Source organism: Rhipicephalus microplus, chromosome 3 (genome assembly GCF_043290135.1).
Source record: "Rhipicephalus microplus isolate Deutch F79 chromosome 3, USDA_Rmic, whole genome shotgun sequence".
Lineage (NCBI taxonomy): Eukaryota > Metazoa > Arthropoda > Arachnida > Ixodida > Ixodidae > Rhipicephalus > Rhipicephalus microplus.
The window spans coordinates 87,526,677-87,552,587 of NC_134702.1; the positions used below are offsets into that span (position 1 = coordinate 87,526,677).

Consider the following 25,911-nt stretch of genomic DNA (forward strand, 5'->3'; position numbering starts at 1 on the left):
GGCAAAAGTTGCTTGATGTTGAGAACTGTATTGATGTGCATACACTAACAAAAAGAAGAAGCTAAGTTTAAAATACTCGGCGGTGGCGGCAGGGCTGGCCACCGCCATGGCTGTGGTCACTGCTGCGTATGAACTGCATGCGCCAGCCTACCTGCCGCTGAGAGGCGGCACTGACGGGCTACGAATTCGCCGACCAACTTTGGGCCGTCCGGGAAGCCGAAGAGGCCCCCCGGGTCCAAAGACTTCAAACGGTCACCAGAGTCACCGCCATCATTATTGATGGAGAATAGAAAGAGACAGGGTCTGATCTTCTCATGCCCCACCTCACCCCGAGGAAACTGCCAAACTTGAAATAAAGTTTGCGCATTCATTCTGAGGTAACGGAATATAAGTACTTTGGCCTGTTCATAACTATCAACCTAAAATGCAATCGACACATAAAAAAAGTCATGTTTGCCGGTAAGGCGAACCAACGAATGCGATAGCAACAAATCTGAAGATCACGCGCAAAATTGCAAGCAGATGGGAACGTGATCCGCGTTTCTCACGCACAAATGACGCACAGAACGTTCTCACAGGTACAGATGCACGCAAATAAGCGTCACGGCTGTTTCGTCACTGTGCATAAAAGCACGTGTTTTTCGCAAACAGAGATTGAAATAATTGCAGTGACGTTTGTGGGCCTGGTAACTACAACAGAATCGTTCCAGGTAGAGCCCGAGGCCAGCCAAGATGCACGATACTCTTCAGCGCGAGAAAATGGCGCGCGAGGAAGCATTGCCCTCCCTCCTGATAGTGGGTCAAAGTACGCGTGGGAGATAAGAGTGTGCGCCACCGTGCGATGTGGCGACGCGCACTCATTGCGCCATCTTGCTGATAATGCTCAAAACACGATACTTCGCTCCGAGATGCCCGTCAGCAGCAGTAAGTAGTCGAAAGAAATAGTTTGCTGTTTGAACGTTGAATGACGTGCTCCTTGGTGGCTTCGTGGTTAACGTTTGGCACCCACGATTCAGAGGACCAAATTTCTCCGCATGCCGGAGTCAGTTTCTGGATTTTTTTGTTCTTGCATTTTCTTATACACATTTATATATATATATATACGGTAAGCGACGGTGACGCCGATACCGGCGGCGAAATTCAGCTGACAGCGTGCATACAAGTGCTATCGCAATGAAGTAATGGCTAATGCCTACCGTAATATGTTTTTCTTATGAGGGAACCAACCGTCAACACGTTTCGTACGCTCGTAAGCAAACTAAGCAGTCATACCACCAGTGCTTAACTATGCCGCAAATATTTAGGACCCCTTTACACATACTAACATAAAAATGTTCGAACAAGTGTTACGGAAAGCAGTCCGCTTCGAGTACAATAACTACACCCGTACCTCTGCAGCAGAATTCCTAAAACAAGCCTATTTGCCTACAGTTACGGAACGCCATCGTGTTTCCCGACAAAAATTTTTATTTCCGCTTATATACAAACTATAGACTAATATTAGTTCTTTTATATTTACCTTTTCTTCTGGGTATGCAACAAGACATAACCATCAACTAACAGTAGCTTCATCGCCCGCAAAAAAAACAACTGTTTCAAGTATTCCTGTTTTCAAGCACTGTGACTGAACGGAATTAACTGACAAGCCCCCAAGTTACTCAACCCTCAATGCCTTCATTCACTGTAATTATCTGTTCATTACTTTCCAATCTGCAACATGACCTCGCTCCATATGTATTTCTTTCTTGCCATTTTTATGTAGTTGATGTTTCGTATGACTGTTGCATTTGTATGTCCAGTAGGACAAAGAATGTGTTTTTTCTCATAACCTATGAATTTGAATCAATTATTTTTGGAAGCAATATTTGTTACACTTTTTCGCTATGCGGCCTGAATTTTTTTACAATTATCATGGTGTATTTATCCCCTGCGATATGCTCCTCTGGGCAGTATTGGTAAATAAAAGTTGTTGAAGCAATGCATGACTATTACATAGGGGCGAAAATTATGTGAGCACCTTTAGCGAAGTCACAAGCAGTCATGAAGTCATAAAAGAAGTGTGGGCATAAAACAGTTATGTGTGGGCTGCACCACAAAGGAAGCGTCAGCTGGTTGCATGCGGCCCGAATGTTTGATGCCTTCGGTCTAAAAATAATATTATCCACTTCAGTGCAGCAAGGGCGCGAAGCATTCAATAGTTCTTAGTATAAGGAAAAGACAACTTATAATTACCCATATGTAACACGCAGCAATAATATAATCTACACACATTTTTCAGTACAAACGCGTTTTATTTGGCGCAAAATTTGTCCTGTTCAGGGACTGAACCCATGACAAACGCCTTTCTTGATCGGCCGTTTCTATTGATAGAGCTAACATGGGGCTAGCAATTGGTAGCGTGATGGTATATCAATCGACAACTTAAGCCGCATGCACACAAAACCCTGCAAATTAGTTCTGCGGAATGCCGCGATGTGGAAAAAGGGTTAAGAAAGAAAGCAGTTATCCACAATTAAATACGTGCGGATTTTCAAAAAAGAATTATTTCTAGTCGCTCAAAGTCTACTAATAGCACCCCGGAAAAATGGTGGTTCCAAGTTCAATGGCCGAAAACTTAATTTTTTTCACCTCAATTTTGTTTGAATCTTTTTGGCAGTCAAATTACACTCTGGTGTAGAGCACCCAGGGCTCTGACAATAAATGCAGTAAGAATTAAACGACAAAAAAACGCATTATATTACCTAAGTGACCAGCCCATCTGCACGTGAAGAACCAGTTGGCCGAACGACAGATAAGGTCACAGATTCGATACCAGTTGCTTCAACGCCCTGACTGCATGCCGGAGCAGAGCTCATCGCCAGCCGCAGACAGTGCATGCATTTGCGTAACCCGCGAATCTTTGCAAATATTGAATACATGCACCTTCTATGGTATTTTCATTCGCGCTGAACGAGAACGCGTGGCGCATTCAAAACGCTGGATTGCGACTACATGTACGGGACACGTTTTTTTCCAACCTGGTCAAGCTGACAGACTTCATTTTCATGCTTTGATTACTTGCTTTACTGCTTCTTGTACTTTCTTTTTTTTTTCCGAAAGCCATATTTCACTACGCTATAACCAAAGGTTGGTTACTTCAGTGCAATACCTTCTAGCTGGCACCGTGCCGCATTAGGTAAAGCAAAACCAACTTAAACGTGACTCGCTGAAAAAGAGGTGCTCTTATTTTGCTCTCTTGTAGTGAGCTTAGAACTTTCCTGATTTCTATCGTAGCGCATTTGAAATAGAGCAGCGCGTCTAGGTCCTGTCTGTGCCAGTCCGTAACAACGCACCAAGGTAACCGCGTCGTCGGTGAAAACTTCAGTATCCGGTGCGGAAGATCTTTGTGATTCATTACCTTTCAAGTGCACAGGGAGTGCGAACAGCCGGATAAAACATTGAGATAAGCCGAAGTGGGGCCGCACAAAAATTATGGTGAGAAATTTACAGTATTTTGCATTTTGGTGTAACCTGATGTGATTGCCGTCTTGACATATTCTACTATTCATGCACAAAAGTACTATTAACAGCTATGAACAAAAAACAATTACTATTTATATCTGCTCCTACTCTTGTGTCGTAACCTGGCCTTTCTAGTGGTTGCAGGTTTTAACTATCAAGGCTCGTTGGAAGTCGACTAGTACACTATTCTGGGACAGCAGCTCCCGTAGGAGTAGCTGAACCAGGCCATATGACAAACTTCTAAATACTGTTAGCAGAAAATATATTGTTTCTTGATATCACAAGACTAGTTGGGCGATGCGAACAATATCTCTCAGACCCAAGAAACATTGCATAATGTTCCAGGTCAAGTATATTTCATAGAGAAGCTATGATATGGCATGAGGAAACCACTTCCAATTTCTTCATTTGCTGCCGATAATAACTGCTGTCTCGTAGAGGTATCTGCCTTAGTGCCTTCTGTTTTAAGGTACAAGTTTATAGTCTCCGCGAAATATCTAGTTCTCTAAAACTTGGATCTCTAAAACTTCAGCAAAAAATTAAGATGCCACATATATTTTGAACTTCTCTGCCCAGCTATGCCTGTTGGCTGCTCAGACATTGTACTGAGTATTAGGATAAAACTGTACGCCAAAGATAGTCCAAGACTGCCAGTGTGCTAGCAAAAGTACTGAATGTGGACACGTTGATGTTTTGAATGAAAAGCGTTCAAGTGCAGTTTTTTAGTCTACTTCGATCGACGAAAAGAATTACTGACATCACGCAAGCTTTCAACATATATGAGAACAATAAGATTGGCCCCTTACTAGCGAAATAATTATGATAGAAGTGTATGTCAACGAAAATTAATTTATGACGATATGTGACACAAATTGGTCTTTAAGAATAAGCACTTCAACTAGCCACCTTATTTATTTGAGGGAGCTTGACCGGAGATCAGAAGATATTGATATAGTGCAACCGCTCATGAGATGACTGCTGTTAGGGTAGCAGCCACAGGACAAGACTAGACATTCTGTATGAAAATGAATGTGGAACTTTGTCGTGTTATCAGACCTGTTGGCTTGTATAAATAATGATCAAGAGGAACGAAGAAAACTAACAACATATGTTCGCTCAAGTAAACATCTTGCTACAAAGATTTTGCGCTTGACATCATACTGCATTACACAACCGTATTTTATACTGAAACTTTCAAAGCATCAAATAACGCCCATGATTACTGAGCGCATTAAAAATATGAGACACCAGATAGCTTGTATAACAACTACCTAAAGGCCTCATACAGCAACTTTATCCTTCAGCAGAAAACTTTGTAGTAAGCATTACCAAGGGCGATTGTGCGTGGGCAGCTAAAATTTGGGCTTGTGCTTATGTTCACTTTAAAGTACCTGCGACTCAATGCCTCCATCAGAAAGCAACTTTACAGTGCCTGTCATGAACGCGCTAGTTCAGAAGTACATGAAACTTGTCCACGTCATGCACACTAAAGTCAAGAATTGTGCGGGAGCTCACCCCTTTCATGAACTTTGGTAGATCGCAGTGTTACCCTATTTTTGAGGGAGAGAAATCGGCATAATTAAAATGGTGTTTTTTGTGGTGCTACCTGGCCTGGCTAACCTGAAAGTACAGGATTCCTAACTTGTCAGCTTTATATTCTCCTTTGTTCTTGCCACTCATTTTTGGTAGGTATTATGACAAACCAAAATAATTGCTTGTCATGTCTCTCAAGCACATCAGCCTTTTCCTATGTACCTTGAACCACCCATGCAATATTTTTTTATTGAACGAGCGAAACTGTGCAGCTAGAAGCACATTCTAGCAGTAACTGGTAAATATGCAACCTTATGATAATAAACTCTTTCTCGCTCTCGTCTCTATGTTTTAGTCATTGTGGAGGTCGGTTTCCACGTGATGTTCAGAATCTTGGTGCTAAATACTCTCCATAAAATGATGCATATAGTGTAAAATAGAAAGAAATCCTGGTTTTAAATGACAGCATCATCTGCCATTTTCTACAAACAACCTCTCCCCTCCCTACCTCCTCTTTACTTTTGGTAATTCTATCTCGCTCGCCTCTTGCGGGACGAAATCTCGTGACTACGGCATACTATGTGGCTACAACGTGGATGCTTTCCTGTCCACAAACAAAAAAGCCCGAGCGTCCTTAGCAGGTTCTGTCATATCCAATGGAACACGGTGACAAGGAAACCGAATTGACAATGTAGGACATCCCTTGTTTGTTCGTTGCGGTATATTTCTATCCCACTGTTCCCGCTAGACCATGCCCTCTTTTTTTTAAAATAAATCATAACACTTCCGTAAAGCTGCGTCATATGTTTTTAACTCGAAAGCCTTTTATGCAGGGGTCCATGAAGATTTCAGTAATGTATTTCCATCACTGAAATGACTTCTAGAATATATCACAAAGATATTCTGTCAATGGAAGTCGAAGCTATGAGCTCTCAACCAGTGACATTAGCTGCCGGGTGCGCCATCTACTGCGCCATGATTCCATACATTGCATGTTTTGAAAACGTGCCTTTTGAATCTACCAACGCCCTCTCACTGTACCCTTGTAAATATGTCATAACGCACCATGAGCGATTTTCCACATTTAGTTCCTTGAACGCGTCGTTTTTACGCGTTTGTCCTATTTAGGGCGTCTTCAATGGAAGTGCATGTTTGTCAACACCTCAAAACGCTGGCAGGGGGCGACCAGCCAAAGCATCGGCATGGCTCATAGCCTCCACCCATACTAAAAAGGTTAACAGCATATTCACGGAGTGTATGATGATGAGGGGAGCTAAGCGTTCAACCATCCGTCCGTCCGTCTGCCTGTAGATCTGTCTTTCTATCTCTTCGTCCGTTTCTCTGTCTGTCTGTCTGTCCGTCCGAAGCCCCACTTCGTCCCACCCAACATCATTCACTCAGTGGACAGGCCGTGAGTTTTTTATTATAACAGCGCCATCTATCCTGTTTATTCGTCAACTATACAATACCACTAATGCCATCTAGTGATATTTACAAGCACATGCACACACAACACCACCAGGTGAACGATTCTCGAAACTAACTAGAAGTGGGTACAGAAGCATACTACTACGAAATTTCCGTAACCTTAGGTTTACCCCTGAAACAGTTTTCCATCGCATAGCAATATTTCAAAGCACATGTAAACACAATACCATCTCATGAACAATTCTTGAAACTAAATATAAGTGGATACTACAACATATTACGACGAAATGACCCACAACCTAAGAAGCTCGGCTCCTAAAATAGTTCTGCATGGCATTGAGCAAGGCGCCTGTTTTACCTGGTTGTAACCCCGCTTTTCCCGCTTGCGCTCGCCACACCAAAACTTGTGGCTGGCCAGCACAGAATACGCAACACGCGTTGTGTTTTTTTCGGTAGGGCAGTGGCGCTCAATACTCTAGTAAACCGTAATGTGACCTCAGCTCAAGCTTAGCGTAGAATCGGACAAGCTCTTCTGGCTCTCACATCGCATCATTCGGTTTCGCTAATACGGTAACTACTAAAGCTAGCACATGTATCCATGATCACAAGGGCTCATCAATCAATCATTTATCATGAGCCTTAGTCGTCGGGAGGGAGATGTATGACTAAGCTTCAGCGTTGAAGCATTAACAAAAAACCGTACGTAAATTCAACTGTCAAACACCAACAGACATTGTATGAACTCTCTTATATCAACACTAAACTACTTCTGGGATAAAATGGTTTATTTTCGTGCTATACCAATTCCTAAGGCGGTGGGATCAACTGTGTTGTTTTTTTTTTAATCTAGAATTTCGCAGTAGCTTCAAAATGCAAGCATTATTGCATGACGCTCAGTGCGCAAGTGGGCCTCAACTACTGGCAGATTACCATGCATGTTAGTAGAATTCGCTGACGAGCGCACCAAATATTTTATGTATGTTTTTCCGGCACTGGTGCATCTATGATTTCCCGAAAGCTTTTAGAGCACTGCTTCAGAATACCATCATAAACTTTAAATGCTCTTGCGAAAACGTGCACGCTTTATGCCCTTGGGAAACTGATAGCGAAATCGCCTGTACACGGACTACTTCGCTAATTAATACATGTGCAGAAGCTCCACTGTCATAGCAATGGCAGTGCAGCCAGAATTAGTTGTTGAGAGGTAGACAATGCTTACGCATTGATACGCTACATCACAGGTTTTCACACAACGAATGCAACAGGCAGTTTTTCGAGATGACCCTGCCACGTGGCTGCAAATGTGGCCGCTAGGCTGGCAGTCGACTCTAATCTAAGGGTGCTGATTAAAATCGCAGACATTTAACCAATCTTGCCCAAACTGAAGATGTCAGAACCAACACAACACCTTCGCTGACTTAGCCGCAAATGGCTGCACTTAAATATATGCGCATTCAACATATTTGTGTTTTTGATAGTCGACAGGCTAGCACTTCATCATGATTTGACTCTGAGTTACATAACTACACACTTTTTTTCTCTTTTTAGACTGCAACAGCATTTGTAGTGTTGTCATTGGTCACGGGAAGCTTTGCCGGCTATATCGGCGCTGGCTACGGCCTCGGATATGGTGTCAGCCACTTCGGCGTGTCTAGAGGCTTTGGATACTCTACTGTTACGGGATTTGCCCACAGTATTGGCTACGCTTCGCCGCACAAATACTCTGTCATTCCTGAAGGCCCAGCACATGCTCCTGTCGTGCCCCTGGTTCCGGCACACGTAGCTGTGCCAGCAGTGGTTGTTCCTGAAGGCGTGAGCACGGTCACAACGACTCATCATGTACCAGCAACCATTACTACCGTCACTACAGTGCCAGCCACACTAACGAAGGTGACAACGTATCACAGTTCTGTGGTTGGTTCGGATGTACACCTGGCTCCGGTCTATGGGCACAAGATCGGCAGCCTCGGGTACGGAACAGGAAACTACGACTTCGGATACGGTCTAGGGTCATACGGCCTCAACTATGGCTACGGCCTTGGTACACCTGTGCAGTATCTGATCCTGCTGCGTCGGCGAAAGTGTAAGTATTCTAGATAACTTATAAACACTGAAGTTGCGAAAGTTCACTGCCAAGTTATTCATTAGGCTGCGTGCAGCAAAGCCCACATGAAAGCCTCTGAAACAAGTGTGGTGAAAATGTCGACAAATCCATTACCACTCGAGCATATCAGACGAATCTGTCAGGTTCATTGGGTAGACGATATAAAACTAATTAGGCGGCTAGCGAAAGTTGAGATGCTTGAAGAATGCACTGCTTTCGTTAACCTTGCTTATTGTGTAAACAGTTCTCAGTTTACTCAAAGCATGCTGTCGGGTCTGGATCTGCATGTTTTGCAGATATGCCGCAGCATACATAAAAGGCCTGGTATATATTATGCTTCATCTCTCTCTTAAACATTACGTAGTTCAACATGGCTTTCCATCGCATAGCAATGCAGTACATATATAAGTCATCATTTGTCACACGTAGCAGTTCTTTGTGGTTTTGGTGCATGTATAAACTCTATTTCTGCTGAACAAACTCAATTGTAAGCTAGCACTCGCTTATAGCTTTGTATCCTCAGGTTTGATTCGAGCTATAACATTCGTCATGACAAACTAACTAGCCCAAGCTGCTGCCGTTTTGGGCCTGCAAGTGTCCTTGCAGGGGAACCTCGATAATGCGCTGCCTAACCCAAGAGCTTTACGTAATTTTTCTTGACAACCACGTCATTGTGGATTTATGCACCAAGTGTATTTATTTTTTTTGTTCTCTTCTTGAAGGTATGTTTCTAAAGAGATATTTCCGCTGTGTGCCACCCAATAACCTGTACGAAGATATAATATCCATGTTCTTTTTGACACCAGTGTATCCGGCAAAATGTTTGTCGCCGATGTCTTTGATTGTGTGCGTTAAATTGGCCGTGTACAGTGTTTACTACTCATTTGAGCCCATGTTCGCACGCCTGGTCTTCAGTCTTTTCATTTTCACTTTCTCCAAACAGCTAAGCTGGCGCCCCAGAGTAGGCGTCCCTCCAGATGCTTATTAAACCCATTTATTTTCGTTTGAATGAATTTTTAACGAGAAAATGATTTTTACCGGGGTTCATCGCGGCTCCACTGACGTATTTTCGTCACGTATATAACCTTGTAAAATACACAATACCATATTGCAAAAAACATTTTGAAGGAAACGTTCGGTCATCATGCGTCGTGCCTACGACTTTCGCCCCCAAGCGCGCCGCGTGAAACGACTTGGACATGAAGCGTGCGTTCTTAATACTGCATAACGGTGAGCCTTCTTCTATACGCCATTTGCCACTGGCCCAACTCAAAAGTCTCCGACTTCCACGTGTTGTGGTTATCACTGGAGAGATGGCGTGAAGTGACCGTGTGCGCCTCAGCAAGGCGTGGCCGCTTGTACGCCAGCAGTTATCTCATGATCACGGGCGTTTGTACGTCTCGGGCTTTTCCACGAGTGTGCTTTGAAGTTAAAGGAGCACACTGCTTCTTAATACATAAAAAGCACCATCTTAATACATAAGAATGGAGATGACAATGACTTCAAGAATTACAGGCTGATCAGCTTGCTCTCCGTCGTATACAAGCTATTTACGAAGGTAATTGCTAACTGAATTAACACAGCATTAGAATTCAATCAACCAAAGGAACAAGGAGGATTCTGAACAGGCTACTCAACAATCTACCACATTCATAATATCAATCTGGCAATAGAAAAATGCTAAGAATACAACTGAGCACTATACATAGCCTTCATAGATTACGAGAGGGCGTTTAATTCAGTAGAAATATCAGCAGTAATGAAGACACTGCGAAATCAGGGCGTCGACGAAGCATATATAAACATCCAGGAAGAAATATACAGGGGATCAGCTGCCACCATAGCGTTCCATAAAAAAACAACAAAATTCCAATCAAAAAGGGTGTTAGGCCGGGGGATACAATATCACCAATTCTATTTACCGCGTGCTTACAGGAGGTGTTCAGAGGCTTAGAGTGGGGAAGATTTAGGGATAAGGCTTAATGGAGAGTACATAACCTGCGCTTTGCCGATGACATTGCATTGCAGAATAACCAAGTGGACAAATTGCAACTCATGATTAGAGTTAGAGGAGGAGAGCAAAAAGGTAGGTCTTAAAATTATTCTGCAGAAAACGAAAGTAATGTACAACAACCTCGGAAGACAACAGCGCTTCGAGATAGGTGTTAGTGCACTTGAAGTTGTAAAAGACTGTCTACTTAGAACAGGTAATAACCACGGAGCTGAACGACGAGATTGAAGTAACTATAAGAATAAAAATGGGGTGGAGCACATTTCGCAAGCACTCTCAAACATGACTGGTAGATTGTCACTATCCCTCAAGAGGAAGGTATATAACAGCTGCAACTTGCCGGTACTTAGCAATGGAGCAGAAACATAGAGACTTAGAAAGAGGGTTAAGCTTCAGTTGAGACGACGCAGCGAGTGATGGAAATGAAAATAATAGGCATAACCTTAAGACACAAGACGAGAGCAGAGCAGATCAGGGAACAAACCGAATATTAGGATATCATAGCTGAAATCAAGAAGAGGAAACGGACATGGGCCGGGCATGTAGCGCGTTGGCAGGATAACTGCCGGTCATTAAAAGTAACTGTCTGGATACCCAGAGAAGGCAAGCGTGTAAGGGGGAGACAGATAGGTGGGCTGATGAGATTAAGAAGTTTGCGGGTATAAAGTGGCAGCAGCAAGCACAGGACCTCGTTGACTGGCGGAACAAGGGAGAGGCCTTTGTCCTGCAGTGGACGTAGTCAGGTTGTTGTTGTTGTTGTTGTTGTTGTTGTTGTTGTTGATGATGATGATGATGATGATGATGATGATGATGATGATGACTGATTCCAAAGGTGTAAAAAAATCACAGCATGTCCATGGAGGGAACGATAATGAGTAAGGGAAAATATTTGCCTGAGTGTCCATGCTTCCGTCCGTCCTTTCGTTCTTGTTTCCGTCCGTCCATACGTTCGTCCGTGCTTCCATCCGTCAAAGCATTTGTGCGCCCGTCCGTACATCTGTTCATGCGTCCATTCATTCGTCCATCCATCCGTCTGCGTGTCCCTCTGCCCAAGCGTCGGTTCGTGCGTCCCTGCGTCTCTTCGTCCATCCGACCATTCATCCGCGCTTACGTCCGTTCGCCCGCCTACTGGTGCTTGTCTGTCTGTCCGCCCGTGCGTCCATCTAGTGAAAACTTCAAGTACCACCGTTTCGTAATTTTTCATCATATATTTATCATTTACAAGTACTGCCATCGAGCGAACATTCCAAGGCCTAAACTAGTGGTGGCTACCCACTAATACGACTACATAGGTAGGAAACGCACTAAATGTGACTTAAAAAGCATCGCCCCCAAGGTTCTAAAAGTTGCTAGCGCTTGTCATTTGCATACTTGTGTGTTCATTAAGTGCGTTCTCTTTCGCGTTTGAGCAGATTGGTTTTAGTGTCGAGCTATGACAGTTCACGCTCATTGTCTGTGTGTTCTTTTCGTGCGTCGTTTATGCTTGAGGAATATGCTGCAAGGTTCGAGCCATAGAGTTTCATACAATAACACTTAGAGGGGAATCAGGTGCTAGTATCTACGTGGGCTCCTTCAGCAGCACGTGTACTCCCATGGGAATTATGGGAAGTACAGGCTTCAGGTCTGCTTTGAATGGACTACGTTCTTGAGATTCGCGACGCGTTTTGCCGAATGTAAAACAAATTCTGATGAAGCTATATTTATGAAAATCGCTTCACTCTTTTGTATGTAAATCTTCTTGCTAAATGTTTCCGTGACCACGAGACATAAGTGAAACCTGAACAAGTTTGGCCAACAGGGTATGCATTGCTCTGCCATTGCGTTCTAAAATTATTTATTTCTTTTTTTATTTTATTTCAGACAACCCGTATACACAGTTTGCCCAGGGGATTGGCGTAAAGGCAAAAAAAGTCTGACAAAAAGCCAACCGGCCCTTGTGTACACACATAGATAGGCGGTTATATATAGCAGTACAAAATTGAAATGCATACAATACCACCAAACATTTACAATTTTTTTTTTGACATCAAGCCATTTGAAAAAAATGAACGTAATGGCGGATTAGCACAAAAAGAAATAATGAGAAACTATTTGTGCACAACGATGGCAGACAAAATAAAAATAATTATTAGACGCATTTAAATGCAGCAGCATATGCAAGTTACATAAAATAAGAAGATGGATCGGAAAAGGTATTAGAAAAAGTTTTTAGAAGGAATGTGTGTATCTTTTTGAAGGCATAAATGGAGGAAATTTGTTCAATTAAGGTCGTTACAGTGGGTTGTTGATTATGGAAGTGGGGAATTAGGTAATTTGGTCTATGTGTACCGTAAATTGTACGAAGCGTGTCTTTCCTGAAGCTGTTGTGTAGCAAATTATGACTGTAGTCACGCTCGTTAAACTTGCTCAAAAAATTCAATTCAATTATATTTAACTTCACAATATATGATCAATGCTAATTTTTTATATTGGATGATAATAATGACTAGCAGTCACTGTTTTTTTAATAAAAGGGGACATATGCGAACGAAAAGGTAGGAGTTCGATTCTTATAGCTTCAAGATATAGTGAATTATTTTCACAACTTTAAGAAAGCGTACTTGTCTTGCGTCGAAAGTACGCTTTATCTATTTATGGAAATAATACAGTATTAAGTGGCAAACACTTGACGTTTCGTCTGCTGCGGTGCTAGGTGCGACTGTCCAAGTGGCCGGCCGGGACTCAGCACCAAACGTATCTCTCGTTTAGTTGTGAAGTCATGTCAAAAGAGTGTGACGGTGTGTTCACTTCGTTTCACCGTCATTTAGCAGTTGTTTCAAATGAGTTTATGCCAGACGCCCTCGTGCAAAAATATGAACTAGATGGATTATCCTGCACTGGCATGAAACGCCACATCTATGTGCACCGGTGAGTGAATGGCGCTTTGTTTAAACTCTCTAATACGACTCGTAAAGCTCCAATGTCAAAGCAATTCAAGAAACCTAGTTGTCTCTAGCCTCTTAGAACAACAAAGGCACTGATTCAGTGTTTTTCACTGCACCTCACTACCCGCGCTGCGCGAAGAACGAAAGTGAAACTGTAGAAAAAGTTCTGTAGGCAGTTTGCCAGCTAATACTATCCGTTCCGAAGCCTGTACTTCCCATAATTCCCATGGGGGTAGACGATAGCAGTGCCAGAATTCTCTCTAAGTTCTGTTGTATGAAACTCTAAGGTTCGAGCCGCTCGCTATTCTTCGTATGATTTGACAATTTCTAGCTATACCAACATTCTTTTCCTCAACCTTGTGGAGAAACGATCCACCATTAAAGTTCAACTACCTTGGTGAAGACACGCCACACTTTCTCGTTATACCATTTCATAGTTTCAACTACCTCATTTTCTGTTATTCTCCGCCTAAAGTTTCGCTGCCACAATTGATAAAAACGCTATTTTAGAAATTGGCTTTGGTCACCTTGCTTATGAAAAGTGGGTTAAGTTTTAGATACACATTCAAGTCATCCGCTACGTGTTTGTCACGAGCCGGATACAAGTGAACCTTCTTTGATAGGCGGAAGAGTTGCGATGTTATTTTAAAAAGTGCTACAACAAACTCTCCAAAAAGACTGTGTTGTATTCAAAACTCCTGCTTTTATCTCTTGCGAGCTAGCTGTTATAACAGAGCATTTGACATCTTTTATCCTAAATTCGAGTGCTTAGGCTGTTGATGGCGCGCATGATGAAGTCAAATTTTCACAACTTATGATTCCTCAACAGGTGACTTCAATTGTCGGCGAACATAAAATATATGTGAGCAAATGTAAACTTATTTATAACAGTATTTCGTTTTCGCGACGCGTGTCACCGCTTTCTTCTGCCCTTCAACCGATACCAGGCGAATGTTTAAAATACCGCACCCCTCATCGTCGGTGACAGCCGAGCTAGCAGCGATTGATGGCGCCCTTAAGTACGTACAAGAAGGGTTACCAGCTTCGAAGATTCTCATCCTGACCAACTCTTGTGGTGCCCTTAGCAGACTCACCAGCAAGGAGACCAACAGCCCTATTCCGAGCAGCATCATGGAATCTATTAACAATATTCTGTCACGTGGGGTATACCTAGCTGCACAGTGGGTACCTTCGCACGTGGATATTTCGGGTAATGAAGAAGCGGATCGCCTTGCTTCGTCATGCAACCATGATGGCCGTGACTGCCCGGAAATTCTATGTACGATGGAGAACGCTCGTCTGCTTATACGCCGACACCTAATATAGCAGCACCCAGACCACCGTGTGGCGAATGGATCGTTCTCTCCGCGTTTTCGTGACCGTGGCTTGCCTCGTAGTTCCCGAGCGCTGTCGTACAAACTAGGAAGTGGGTTCAATGCTGGCGCGTGAACAATTAGGCCGTCAAGGGCGTGTGGACAGTCTGTTGTGCGCAGCTTGTGCTCCTGTGAAACACTAGAGAATCTCGTAGTGCACTGTCCTACATTTGCTACTCAGCCGTCTTTGCTGATTAAGGAATATATATTCCTAGGACTTAAGTGCGCGACCGTAGACGACTACCTCTTTCCGAGTGGTAGTGCTTCCCGACGCGACCAGGCCCACCAAGCTCTCTTTAAATTTATGAACCAAACAGACCTGGCCACCCGTTTATAGATGGTCTTTTTTATTATTTTTTATTTATGTTTCTTATACTGATACTCGTCGAAGATTTCGTCATTTTTTTCCTTCCTCATCTTCTTTCCTCTTTCTCTCCTCTAACCTTTGTTTCCTCTATTTCTTCCCTACTCCCGAAAGAGTGAGCAGGCGTTGTGCCCCTCCAAGTGGCAGTTGCCAGCTTGCTCTCTCCCTCTTTCCTCTGCGTCCTTGTGTATCTGTGTATGCAAATCAAATATTATTACTATAATTATAATTGCTTCAGTACTATGGATTACTGCGTCGCGGCATGAGCAGGATGAACGTGTTCCTCGGTCTTTATTCAATTTCATCCAAGTGTGTCTCTTTTGAATCAATAGCATGAAAAAAAATGTCAATAACGCAAAACAGAGAGCACCTGGTCCCCTTTCGTCTTGAACCAGTTGTGGGTTTATCTCCGAGATGATTATTCCTGTCATCCAATCCTTCCCTTGTAGTTGTTCATCATTCATTCGTTTGCACATTGCTTAGGTCATTTCCTTGACAGAGAATGTCAATGAAGTTTGATGAACCTTGGCATAATACACTTTCTTATTATAGAGTATGTTAGCAAATAAACAGCACGTCCACTGGTTCCAGATTGGTGTGAGAGAAAAAAAAAGACTTCATCCTGCTTTATAGGAATCGATATAACACGGAAGTGAAAGTGTCTTTGCAGAGGTAGTTTAGGATTCATTGTGCATTGTTTCGCCACAAGGGCGAAGGAATGAATGCTGCAGCAACAATTTGCAATGTCACGCGATGAATGGCAAGCAGCTGGAAACTTTAAGCGAAAGTCGCAGCTTGACACGTATAGAATACGGCTCAAACACAAAGACGTACGAACCGAACGCACAAGTGTACACATGGACAAGCTTCAACAGTGGTCACAATTCTTTGTGTGGGAGCAGCGCGCTCTTTTTGTAAACGCGGCCGTGGCAGCGAGCGAAGTAACGTTCATGGTCTCTTTAACTAGTGTACATTCAATGCGATCTTGTCGTGCAAGTGCAAGAAGTACAGAGCACCCAAATCCCAAGATAAGCGCACGCGTGAGGGAGCTATCAAGCTATATATCAATATACCTTTATAGACCGAACCATGTGGGGGCACGTGACCACAACTACGCGCTCGCTGGTGCGGCACAACGACCTTTAGAACACGTGCGCACAACACATGCTTGTCGTGCCATCTCGCTACTGTTGACGAAGACGGGATGAGGAGCCGAGCTCTAAGGATGGCCAGTGGTACATGGTATATATGAAGGGCTCGCCGTTAGCATACTCGGTGGCTTGATGGTTAGCGCTGCGCACTGAGGAGTTCGCTTGCTCGACGACCTGCTACGGATCTTTTCCTTCGCGTTTTTTTTTCTCTAGAATATGTTAGTGAATATTTTACGTCACATCCGCGAGGGAAATATGCCACGGCGTCGCAGTGGACCACCGCATAAAAACTTTCTTCGTAAAACGTAAGAAAGGAAGTTCGTAAGTGCTCTACTTGCTCATAAACTTCGCCTACAGCAGCCATGTGCAGTTCGCGCGACCAGCAGAGCGGTAATAAGGAGTGCATTACGTAGGATGCGTTCTCCACGCCAGTCCTGTACTGATGACACTGTTGAACATGTCTGGTCTTGACGAAGAGGGACAAGCGAGTCGTGTTCGTTTCCAACAGAGGGCGGGCCGAGCTGGTTGGCATTTTCTCCCTCTAGGCTGTGGGTTCTCCAGCAGCTATGGTACATCAAAAATCTATCACATGGTGCCTATAAATCACCATATCACTCCTGATCTTCACGACACATCACTATCAGTCAAACTACGTATAGTGTTTTTACTTGCCGCTGAAATGTTTAGAGCATCACTCACGATCTCTTTTTGTTTTAGTTTTTGAATATTACAATTATTCGCTCTTAATAATTGTGCCCGCGTTTAGAAATTTAGTCACGTAAAAAGAACCAGACGCACAGCAAGCACTCTAGGAATGGCTTCATGCTTGAAATAATGTAAATGCCTTGCATCACACTAGATGTGATTGATTTGATAGACCACGTGACATATTCACTCATTTTATTTTTTCTATTTACAGGAACATCGGACAGCTAACGCTTTGAAGTATGACGCATGCTTCTGCTACCCATAAAGAAAATTCGGTCAAGCAACTGCAACGGGAATGCGCATCTATTTTAAGTAGATTTAGGCGTTATCTAGTCTTTTTAATAACTTTATCGCTGTGTTTATACGTATTTCGGCTGGTAATCTTATGGTAATGGCTACGTAGCGAGAAGCACAGAATAAATAACACTGGCAGCCCTGATGGAGTACACGATAATAAAACAAGAACATTACTACTGGGTTTACCACTATAGGGTAGGCTGGAGTGAGGTAAGTGGGATGCCATTACAAATTCTTATAAACTTCGGCGGTGACACGTTCTGGCTTTATGTACCACCTAAAATAGTGGAAATGTTTGACCACTTGTCACATGTGCGCTCGACAATCTAACCAAGATTTCTGGGTAGAGAGTCAGACCTCAATGAAGTTGCGCTGTGACCAGCTTCACATACCCGATAATTGTTGCAAAAGGATATAATAAAAATACTAAAGGTTCTTTATTCACCTAAGTAAGACGACTGCAAGCCGAAAACAAACTTATTTTTGCAGTCGAAGGACACATCCTTCCTTGCCACTTTTCCAAAGCTTTCAGAACCTACTGCCAATCCCGATTGCCTCCAGGATCGGAGGCATGTCACGTGGTTTTGCAGTCTCTTCGAGATCTTCCCACCTTTAAACAAGCTAGAATATCACGTGAAGACGTCCCCATGTGACATGAATTTTTTGTGAACCCACGATTACGACACAAATTTTGACAATGTGACGTCATAGCAAAGTCACTTGGGAAGTTAGTCAAGTTAACAGTTTTCTTCGTTACTGAAGTTGATGCCGACAGAAGACGTAGACGTGGGACGAAGTCAATTCTTGCATTTTATGAGGTCTGAAGGCACACTGAGAAGCAAAACATTTTTCACGTATTAGTAAAGCGCAATTTCACAGTCAAGAAAACACCACATTTTACGCGACACGACGCTTGGCAAGCATAAAACGAACAAAAAAGCAAGTGGAGATGCCCCTCTGAGGTTCCCGCACCAAATTCCGTGACGGAGTAATCATTGAAGGTGTTTGCTTGGTCCTGCATAACTTCTACTTGATAAAAATGAAGTACATAGACATCTGTGTATTCAATAGACCTAGTATACAAAGTTTGATAAAGGTTGATATAGTAAATTTAACCAAAATAATAAAAAACAGCCAGGCCTGCGTTAAACTGCAACACACTCACAGTGAAAGCTCTAAAAGCGGCCTTTCAGAGCTTCTTCTGAACGCTCTTTGGGTAACTGCTATAAGCAGGCTTGGTCGGTGCCTACTACATCGTAAATAATCATAATTTCTGTATTTAAGTCTGGTATATAGATGATGATGATGATTCTTCCACTATGGCTCTTCCCCCTTAGGGGGACTGCCAAGAAATAAAGAGAGAGAGAGAGAGATAAAGATGCAAGGAAAGGCAAGGAGGTTAACCAGACGCACATCCGGTTTGCTACACTACACTGGGGAAGAAATAAAGGGGAGAAAAGAGGTTGCAGAAAGATGAGAAGGTACACACAATCACAGTCTATAGGCGGTCGCTAAGGTTTGTTGACTTTAGGTAAAGTAGCAGTGCTTTAGTTGCTTTCTGCGCAACTGAGGCAGATGCCCAGGGTCCTAGTATCTTCTGCACACAAAATGGTCCGGGGTCAAGTTGATTCAAAACCATCCGGAGCTGGCATCGCTGTGTGTCGTAGCAAGCGCAGCTGCACAGGACGTGTTCGATGGTCTCTTCAGCTCCGCAGTAGTCGCATGTAGGAGTGTCTGCCATACCAATGCGAAAGGTGTACAATTTTTTAAATGCAACACCCAACCAAAGGCGGCATAACAGTGTCGCATCGGAGCGGGAAACGTGTGATGGTAGCTTTAGCTTGAGCGAAGGATCCAGTTCATAAAATTGACACCTTTGGAAGCTGGTAGACGACCAGAACGTGCGTGTGAGATCTCGAGCCAGGAGGTAAAGTTGTCTTGCTGCATCATTCCTTGATAGAGGAATGGGGACTACACGGGTTCCTTCCTGGGATGAGCGGGCCGCATCATCGGCTAATTGATTTCCGGTAATACCGATATGTCCAGGCAGCCATTATTATATAATATCATGCCCTCGTGCTAGAGCTTCATGAAGGGAATGTCTCATTTCATGTCCCAATTGTTCATGATTCCTCCTACGCATGGCAGACTGCAAACTCTGAAGCACTGCCTTCGAACCACAGAATATGACCCATTTTCCTGGACGTTCTAGAACGAGATATTGTAAAGCAGCCCTTATAGCAGCAAGCTCTGATGCCGTAGATGTAGTCATATGCGACAACTTAAACTTGAGTGTCATTGCTGTAGCCGAAATTACAGATGAGCTGCTGGACGAGACGGACCCATCAGTGTATATCTGCGTTCGGTCTAAGTACAACTCATGTAATAATAGCAGTGTTGCTTGCTTCAATGCTACTCTGGAGTGATTGCTTTTCTTTTTGATTCCCGGAATTTCTAGACGTACTTGTGGCTGGTCGAGGCACCACAAAAGACATGCCATTCTCGCAGCTGGCATATATCCTGATGGAATGCTGTTTAGGTGCTTTGCTATGACGTCTGAAAACGTAGCACGTGGTCTTCCGGAAGGTAGAAGGGCCAAGTGGTGGTCGGGGACACGGCTAGCATGTCGAATGTGCGCTCTGAGGCAATACACAACTCTATATGTCCTGACCGGATGGTCTTTGGCAAGCATGATTGTGGCATAAGTAGAAGCGCATCGGGGCAGTCCTAGGCAGATACGCAGTGCCTGACCCTGCAAACTCTCCAATGAATGAGCATTCGATTTGCAAGTGTTAGTCAGTACCGGCAAGCTGTAGCGCAATAGACCCAGAAATAGGGCCCTGTACAGCATGGAGGCCACAGAAGTTCCCCATGCTTTCCCGCAAAAGAGTTTCATTATATGCACAATAGATTGCAGTCTCTTCTTCAAGTACGCACAATGTGGGCTCCACGGAAGACTTCTGTCGATTATTATGCCCAGGAAACGATGCATCCGTGCATATTTGACACTCTGCCCATTGATGTGAACAGGGTATGGCGTCATTGGTTTGCGTGTAAGCGCCATCAACGCGCACTTCACAGTTGATATATTTAGGCCTTGTTTCTGAAGGTAGGCTGTTGTGAGGGTTGCTGCCGGCTGTATTCGTGCCCGCACCTGAGGGCGAGTAACTGCGGCACTCGATCCAGAGGCAAATATCATCGGTGTATATGGATAGGCACACCGACTTTGGCAGAACCTTCACCAGACCAATGAGGGCAACGTTGAATAATGTGGGGCTTAAAACAACTCCCTGAGGTACTCCGCAGTAGGTGTCATGTTGAGCAGTTGTACCCTCATATGTTTGTACAAAGAAACCCCTGCCAGTTATATAATCTTTTATCCATTGAAACATTCGTCCACCAATGCCTATTGCTGCGAGAGCAGTGAGGATGACATCATGAGCTACATTATCCTATGCACCCTTCACGTCAAGAAAGAGTGCCACTGATATGCGCCTGCCACTTTTTTCTTGTTGAACAAATGTCGATAAGTCAAGGACACAGTCAATGGAGAAGCGGCCTAGACGAAAGCCTGCCATGCAAGAAGTGTATTTGGTGTATCGTTCCAAGTACCACTCGAGACGAAATAGAACCATTCTTTCCATCACTTATCCGAGGCAGCTTGTGAGGGCAATAGGGCGACACACTGTCAAGTCCAATGGGGATTTTCCCGATTTGAAATGTCGTATTAATCGACTTATTTTCCATTCTCGGGGAACACTGCCGCTAAGCCAGGAGTTTTGAAGCATGTTAAAAGTTCTTTTCTGGCTTTTTGTCCAAGGTGTCCCAACGCACTATAAGTAATACCATCCGGACCTGGCGATGACATGCGCTTAGAAGCGACTAACGCACCTTCCAGTTCTTCCATGGTGAATGGAATGTCCATTTCTGGTAATCGCGTCTCAGGAACGATCACGGCGTCGATGCTCTCGTTCATAGTATTCCCGGCAACTCTCGTGCAAAATTCTTCACCCACCTCGAGTTCTGTTTTTCCATGATGGAGTGCCAAAGCTTTAAAAGGGTGCCGTTGTTGCGGAGAGGAGCGAAGACCACGAACTGTTCTCCAGATATATGACAGCGGCTTATTAGGGTGTGGGGATTCGCAGAATGCTTTCCAGCGTTCGCTCTCCAGCTTGTAAATGTGTCGTTGAATCTTTTTCTGGAGCCGCCTTGCTTCCATGAGATCGTAAATTGATCTTGTCCGTCTGTATCGTCGTTCAGCACGCCTTCGTATAGCTCGTAATTTTTCAAGTTCGATGTCATACTGTGTTATTTTAGACGAAAATGGTAATTTACATTTGGACGCTTGCATAGCTTCCGCTATGGTATTTTCCAGGCTGCAGGCGAGGCCTTCTTGGCAAGCGTTCTCAACACGCGTTGTAAACATCGACCAGTCAGTGCCAATTGCAACACCGGAAGAGAAATTTTTTATGATACCATCGATCGTCACGTAGGTGGGTATGTGATCATTCCCATGAGTCTCAATATCGCAAAACCACTTAACTTTGTGAGAGAAGCACCGTGAAACCAATGTCAGGTCAAGGCAACTGCCATACGTGAGATCCCGCCGATATGTGGGGGTACCATCGTTCATGATTGAAAGGTCGTAATGGGAAGCGAATGTAACAATGTTCCGGCCCCTGGCATTCATCCTAGTGCTTCCCCAAAGCATGTGATGGGCGTTGAAGTCACTAAGGATGATCCAAGGCCCATAGGTCCTCATCAGGATGTCTTTTAATCTGTCGCAGTCAAATCGCGATGACGGAGATATATATTCACCAATAAGCGTGAACGAAACTGCATTCTTCTTTACACGAAGACACACGTACTGATTGTCGTCATTTGAACTTATTGGGTGCGAAAGATAAGTCAAGTCTGTGCGAATGTAAACAATTACTTTGCTTCGTTTTAAGCAAGCGGCTGAACAAAAAGCTTCATAACCGGACAATCTATAAGGCCTTGATACGTTTGTTTCACATAAGACAAGCATAGGGAATCGATTGGCCCGAACAAATTGGCGAAAGTCCAAAATACGGGACTTCATGCCTCTGGCATTCCACTGAAAAATCGGCGCACTTTTAACTTCAGTGCGGCAGATGAAATTTTGTTGAGCCATTGTGCTTATACGAAGTTAGCAAGAACTAGATTCAGTGCATCCAGTATTTGCAGTGCACTCTTAGCAGATGGAGATTGTATGCTGCTCAGTAGCGTGCGAATCGTGGCAATTAATGATTGCACGATTGCAGTCACTTGCCTGTCTTGGTTGGAAGTATCTCGAACCGGGATCGTGGACTGGCCGTCATGAAACTCCTTCGGTTCGCTTGATGCTGCTTCCCTTTGAAGTGCAGGCCACTCTGTTGCAGTTAGGGTATGCTCACTGGCATTTTGCTTTACAGCCTTTCCCACGGCATGTGGTCTGGGAGGCAAAGGAGGCGGTACTGATGAGGGATCCGGCAAACGTGTCGAGGAAGTAACGGGCGTCCTCGAAGACCGACGTCGACGTGAACGACGCCTTCTGACTTTAGCTTCGGCTTCTCGATGAGATGAGTGATCGCGCACCGTATTCTTCAAGATGGCAATTTCCTTCTGAATCCGCGGGCAGTCCTTCGATGTGGCTTCATGGAATCCATTGCAATTAGAGCATTTCTTGACAGTTGCGACGCACTTATCCGCTTCATGGTGCTCGGCGCAGCAGTGGCATACCACCGAATTCTCGCAGACGCTGCTCACATGTCCAAAATTTATGCATTTACGGCACTGGAGAGGCTTTAGAATGAAAGGCCGCACAGCATGTCTGAGGTACCCCACCTTCACATAAGAGGGGAGTTAAGAAGGATATGAAAGTATTAAGGATATGAAATTGAAGCCGGCATTCACTATGCACTTCTTCGTCATTCTTCGAAGAAGCGTGGTATCCGCTACACAATTGCAAGATATCTTGTGTCAATTTTTATGAAGTACCTGACGATGATGAATAGTTGGATCGGAAGTTGGTCATCGCCACAGGTAATAGTTGACCAAAAACAAGCTTTTGTAACGTGTTCAAGCATCGGACGATCCACTTGTTACGCTATTCGCAAAGTGAGACGCATTGTTGTATTTTTTGCCGTTTACAACACTTAATTACTCATATTAACGCGATTCCTTTCCCGAAATCAAGCCTGCCTAAGGCAACTTTGCAACCACGTTCGAAGTTTTCGGAGACTTTAATTGTGTTTGTGACGCGAGAGATCATTCATATACAACAAATTGTTATATTTCAAGTGCAGATTTACTGCAGAAATTATTGTATGACCACAATTTATAGATGTGGGAGCACATGCACCTTCCTCAGTGAGGTTCAGGCACTTTCAAGGCATCTCTCATGCTGGCGTGACCACGTGTATGTATCTCTAAGCGTAAGGTCTCACACCCATATTTATGCAGTTAAGCCCATATTTTTTACAGACCATTGCTTGGTCACCATTTCTCAGGGTCCTTAAAATTTTCGTAAAACCCCTCTAAACTTGGACCTATGGAAGCTTAACGTACAGCTGTTGCACGAAGATTGTTTCCTTAAAATAGTAAAAGAATCGGTACAAGAAGTAACACAGGGTCAACAGCTGCCAATTTTCGCTCAATGGGAAAGGTTCAAAAACAGAGTTAAGTATCAGGTGATTAGTATTCCATATGAAATGACACAAAGAAAAAAAAAGCTGAACAACGCTATCTTTATGATTTACTTCATAAGCTCCATGCTTCTGAAAGTCAACAGCCGGGATCGTACGTGGATGAGATAAATGGGATTTCAGCACAGATACAAAAACACGATACAGACTTATGTAGAGGAGCAAAGATTCGTTCCCGTGTTACCCATTTCAATGAAGAGGAACCCACTAAAAAATCTCTTGGGCATGAAAAGAGATATGCACTTTCTGAACAGATACTGCAAATTGAGTCGTGGGGTTCTCTTTGCACAGAGACATGTGAAATAAGAGCCGCATTTGAAGATTATTACAAAAGATTTTTCACCGCACTGAGCTTCAGGAGAATTTTGAGGAAGAAGCTGACCACTTCATTGCCCTTGTGCCTCATCTACAAGTTGATGATAGACTTACTGTAAATGGGTGCATGAGTAGAGAATAGATAAGCTTTGCATTAACAACGTTGCAGAAGAATAAACTCCTGTCCCAGATGGCCTTAGTGGTGAATTTTATATACCTTTTCAGGAACTGCTGATACCGTTCCTTGAGGTACTTTCTAAAAAGGCTTATAAGCGTGGTGAAATTCCTCCTTTTTCCTACCAGGGCCATGAAACATTAATTCCAAAAAATGGTTATCCTGACGCATTATACAGAGTTAACGGATGTAGGCCTATATCGTTATGAAACGTTGACTACAAAATATTAGCTAAATTGTTGACAAATCGCCTACAGACGGTGATTACTAATTGTGTAACTGACCATCAAACATGTGCAATTGGTGGTTGCTCCATACCAACTAACATTCATATTGCACGTTCAGTTCTTGAGTGTATTGATGGTCCAAGTAGCCTTCCTTCAAGTAAACCTTGCTAAAGCATTTGATAAGGTACAGCATGCTTTTTTGTTCCGGCTCCTAAGACACCTGCAGTTGGGTGATGTACTTTAAAATGGTATTTCACTCTGTTATAAGAAGTGCACAACCAGGCTAATTGTTAACCACACACCATCCAATATAATAGAGGTAAGTTCATCTGTACTCCAGGGATATCCGCTCTCGCCTTTGCTTTTTGCAATTTCTTTGAAACCATTATGTTTAAGTGTGCTTCTAAAGTTTAGCATAAGAGGCTACCATTACGATGCTGAGGAAGTTAAAGTTCTAGCTTATGCCGATGACATTGCCATTTCTTTGCGCTGATAAACCCATGGCATTCAAGAAGCAGTCAACACTACTCTACGTTTCTGTGAAGTCGCTGGCGCCAGCATAAATTTTGATAAAAGTAGTGGATTCTGGCTAGGCATGTGGTACCAAACCTCGTTGATCTTCACAAATATCAATTGGAATGCGACTCCCATGAAGTACCTTGGTGTGCCTCTCGATAACTATTGTAACAGGAGCCCACACAGGACCTCTGCGATAACTACGATCCGCCGAAAGGTGGTAACATGGCATGGACGGCAGCTTCCCATTTTTGCCAGAGGGAAAGCGTGCAATATAATCCCTGCATCAAAGCTTATTTATGTTCTGCAGGTGTTGCACTGCTCTTGTGTGCACATTCAAGCCTTTCATAGGATATTTCTCTGCTTTATTTAGTGCTCTTTCTGGGAACCCATTAGAAGAGGCAATATTTTTCTTCCGCTTAAAAAGGGTGGCTTGGCCTTGTGCATTTGTTCGTGCGACATTTGGCGTTGCGATTTTTATACCTCAAGGATGTGTGCCACCCCTTTCAATTAGCAGTTCTTCGTAAACGTCTATGTTACCAATTTCCATTTATTCATGTCATGACAAGCGTTGCTA

The 25,911-nt window shown here is 43.6% G+C and overlaps 1 protein-coding gene across 1 annotated transcript; it reads left to right on the forward strand.

Annotated features, from left to right (window-relative positions):
• The first annotated feature begins 3,244 nt into the window (after positions 1–3,244).
• LOC119172710 (uncharacterized) lies at positions 3,245–17,567 on the forward strand. The gene is made up of 3 exons (XM_037423863.2): positions 3,245–3,474; positions 8,011–8,545; positions 17,309–17,567. Coding segments are annotated over exons 1-3 (540 nt in total). The 5' UTR covers positions 3,245–3,471; the 3' UTR covers positions 17,311–17,567.
• Positions 17,568–25,911: the final 8,344 nt, after the last annotated feature.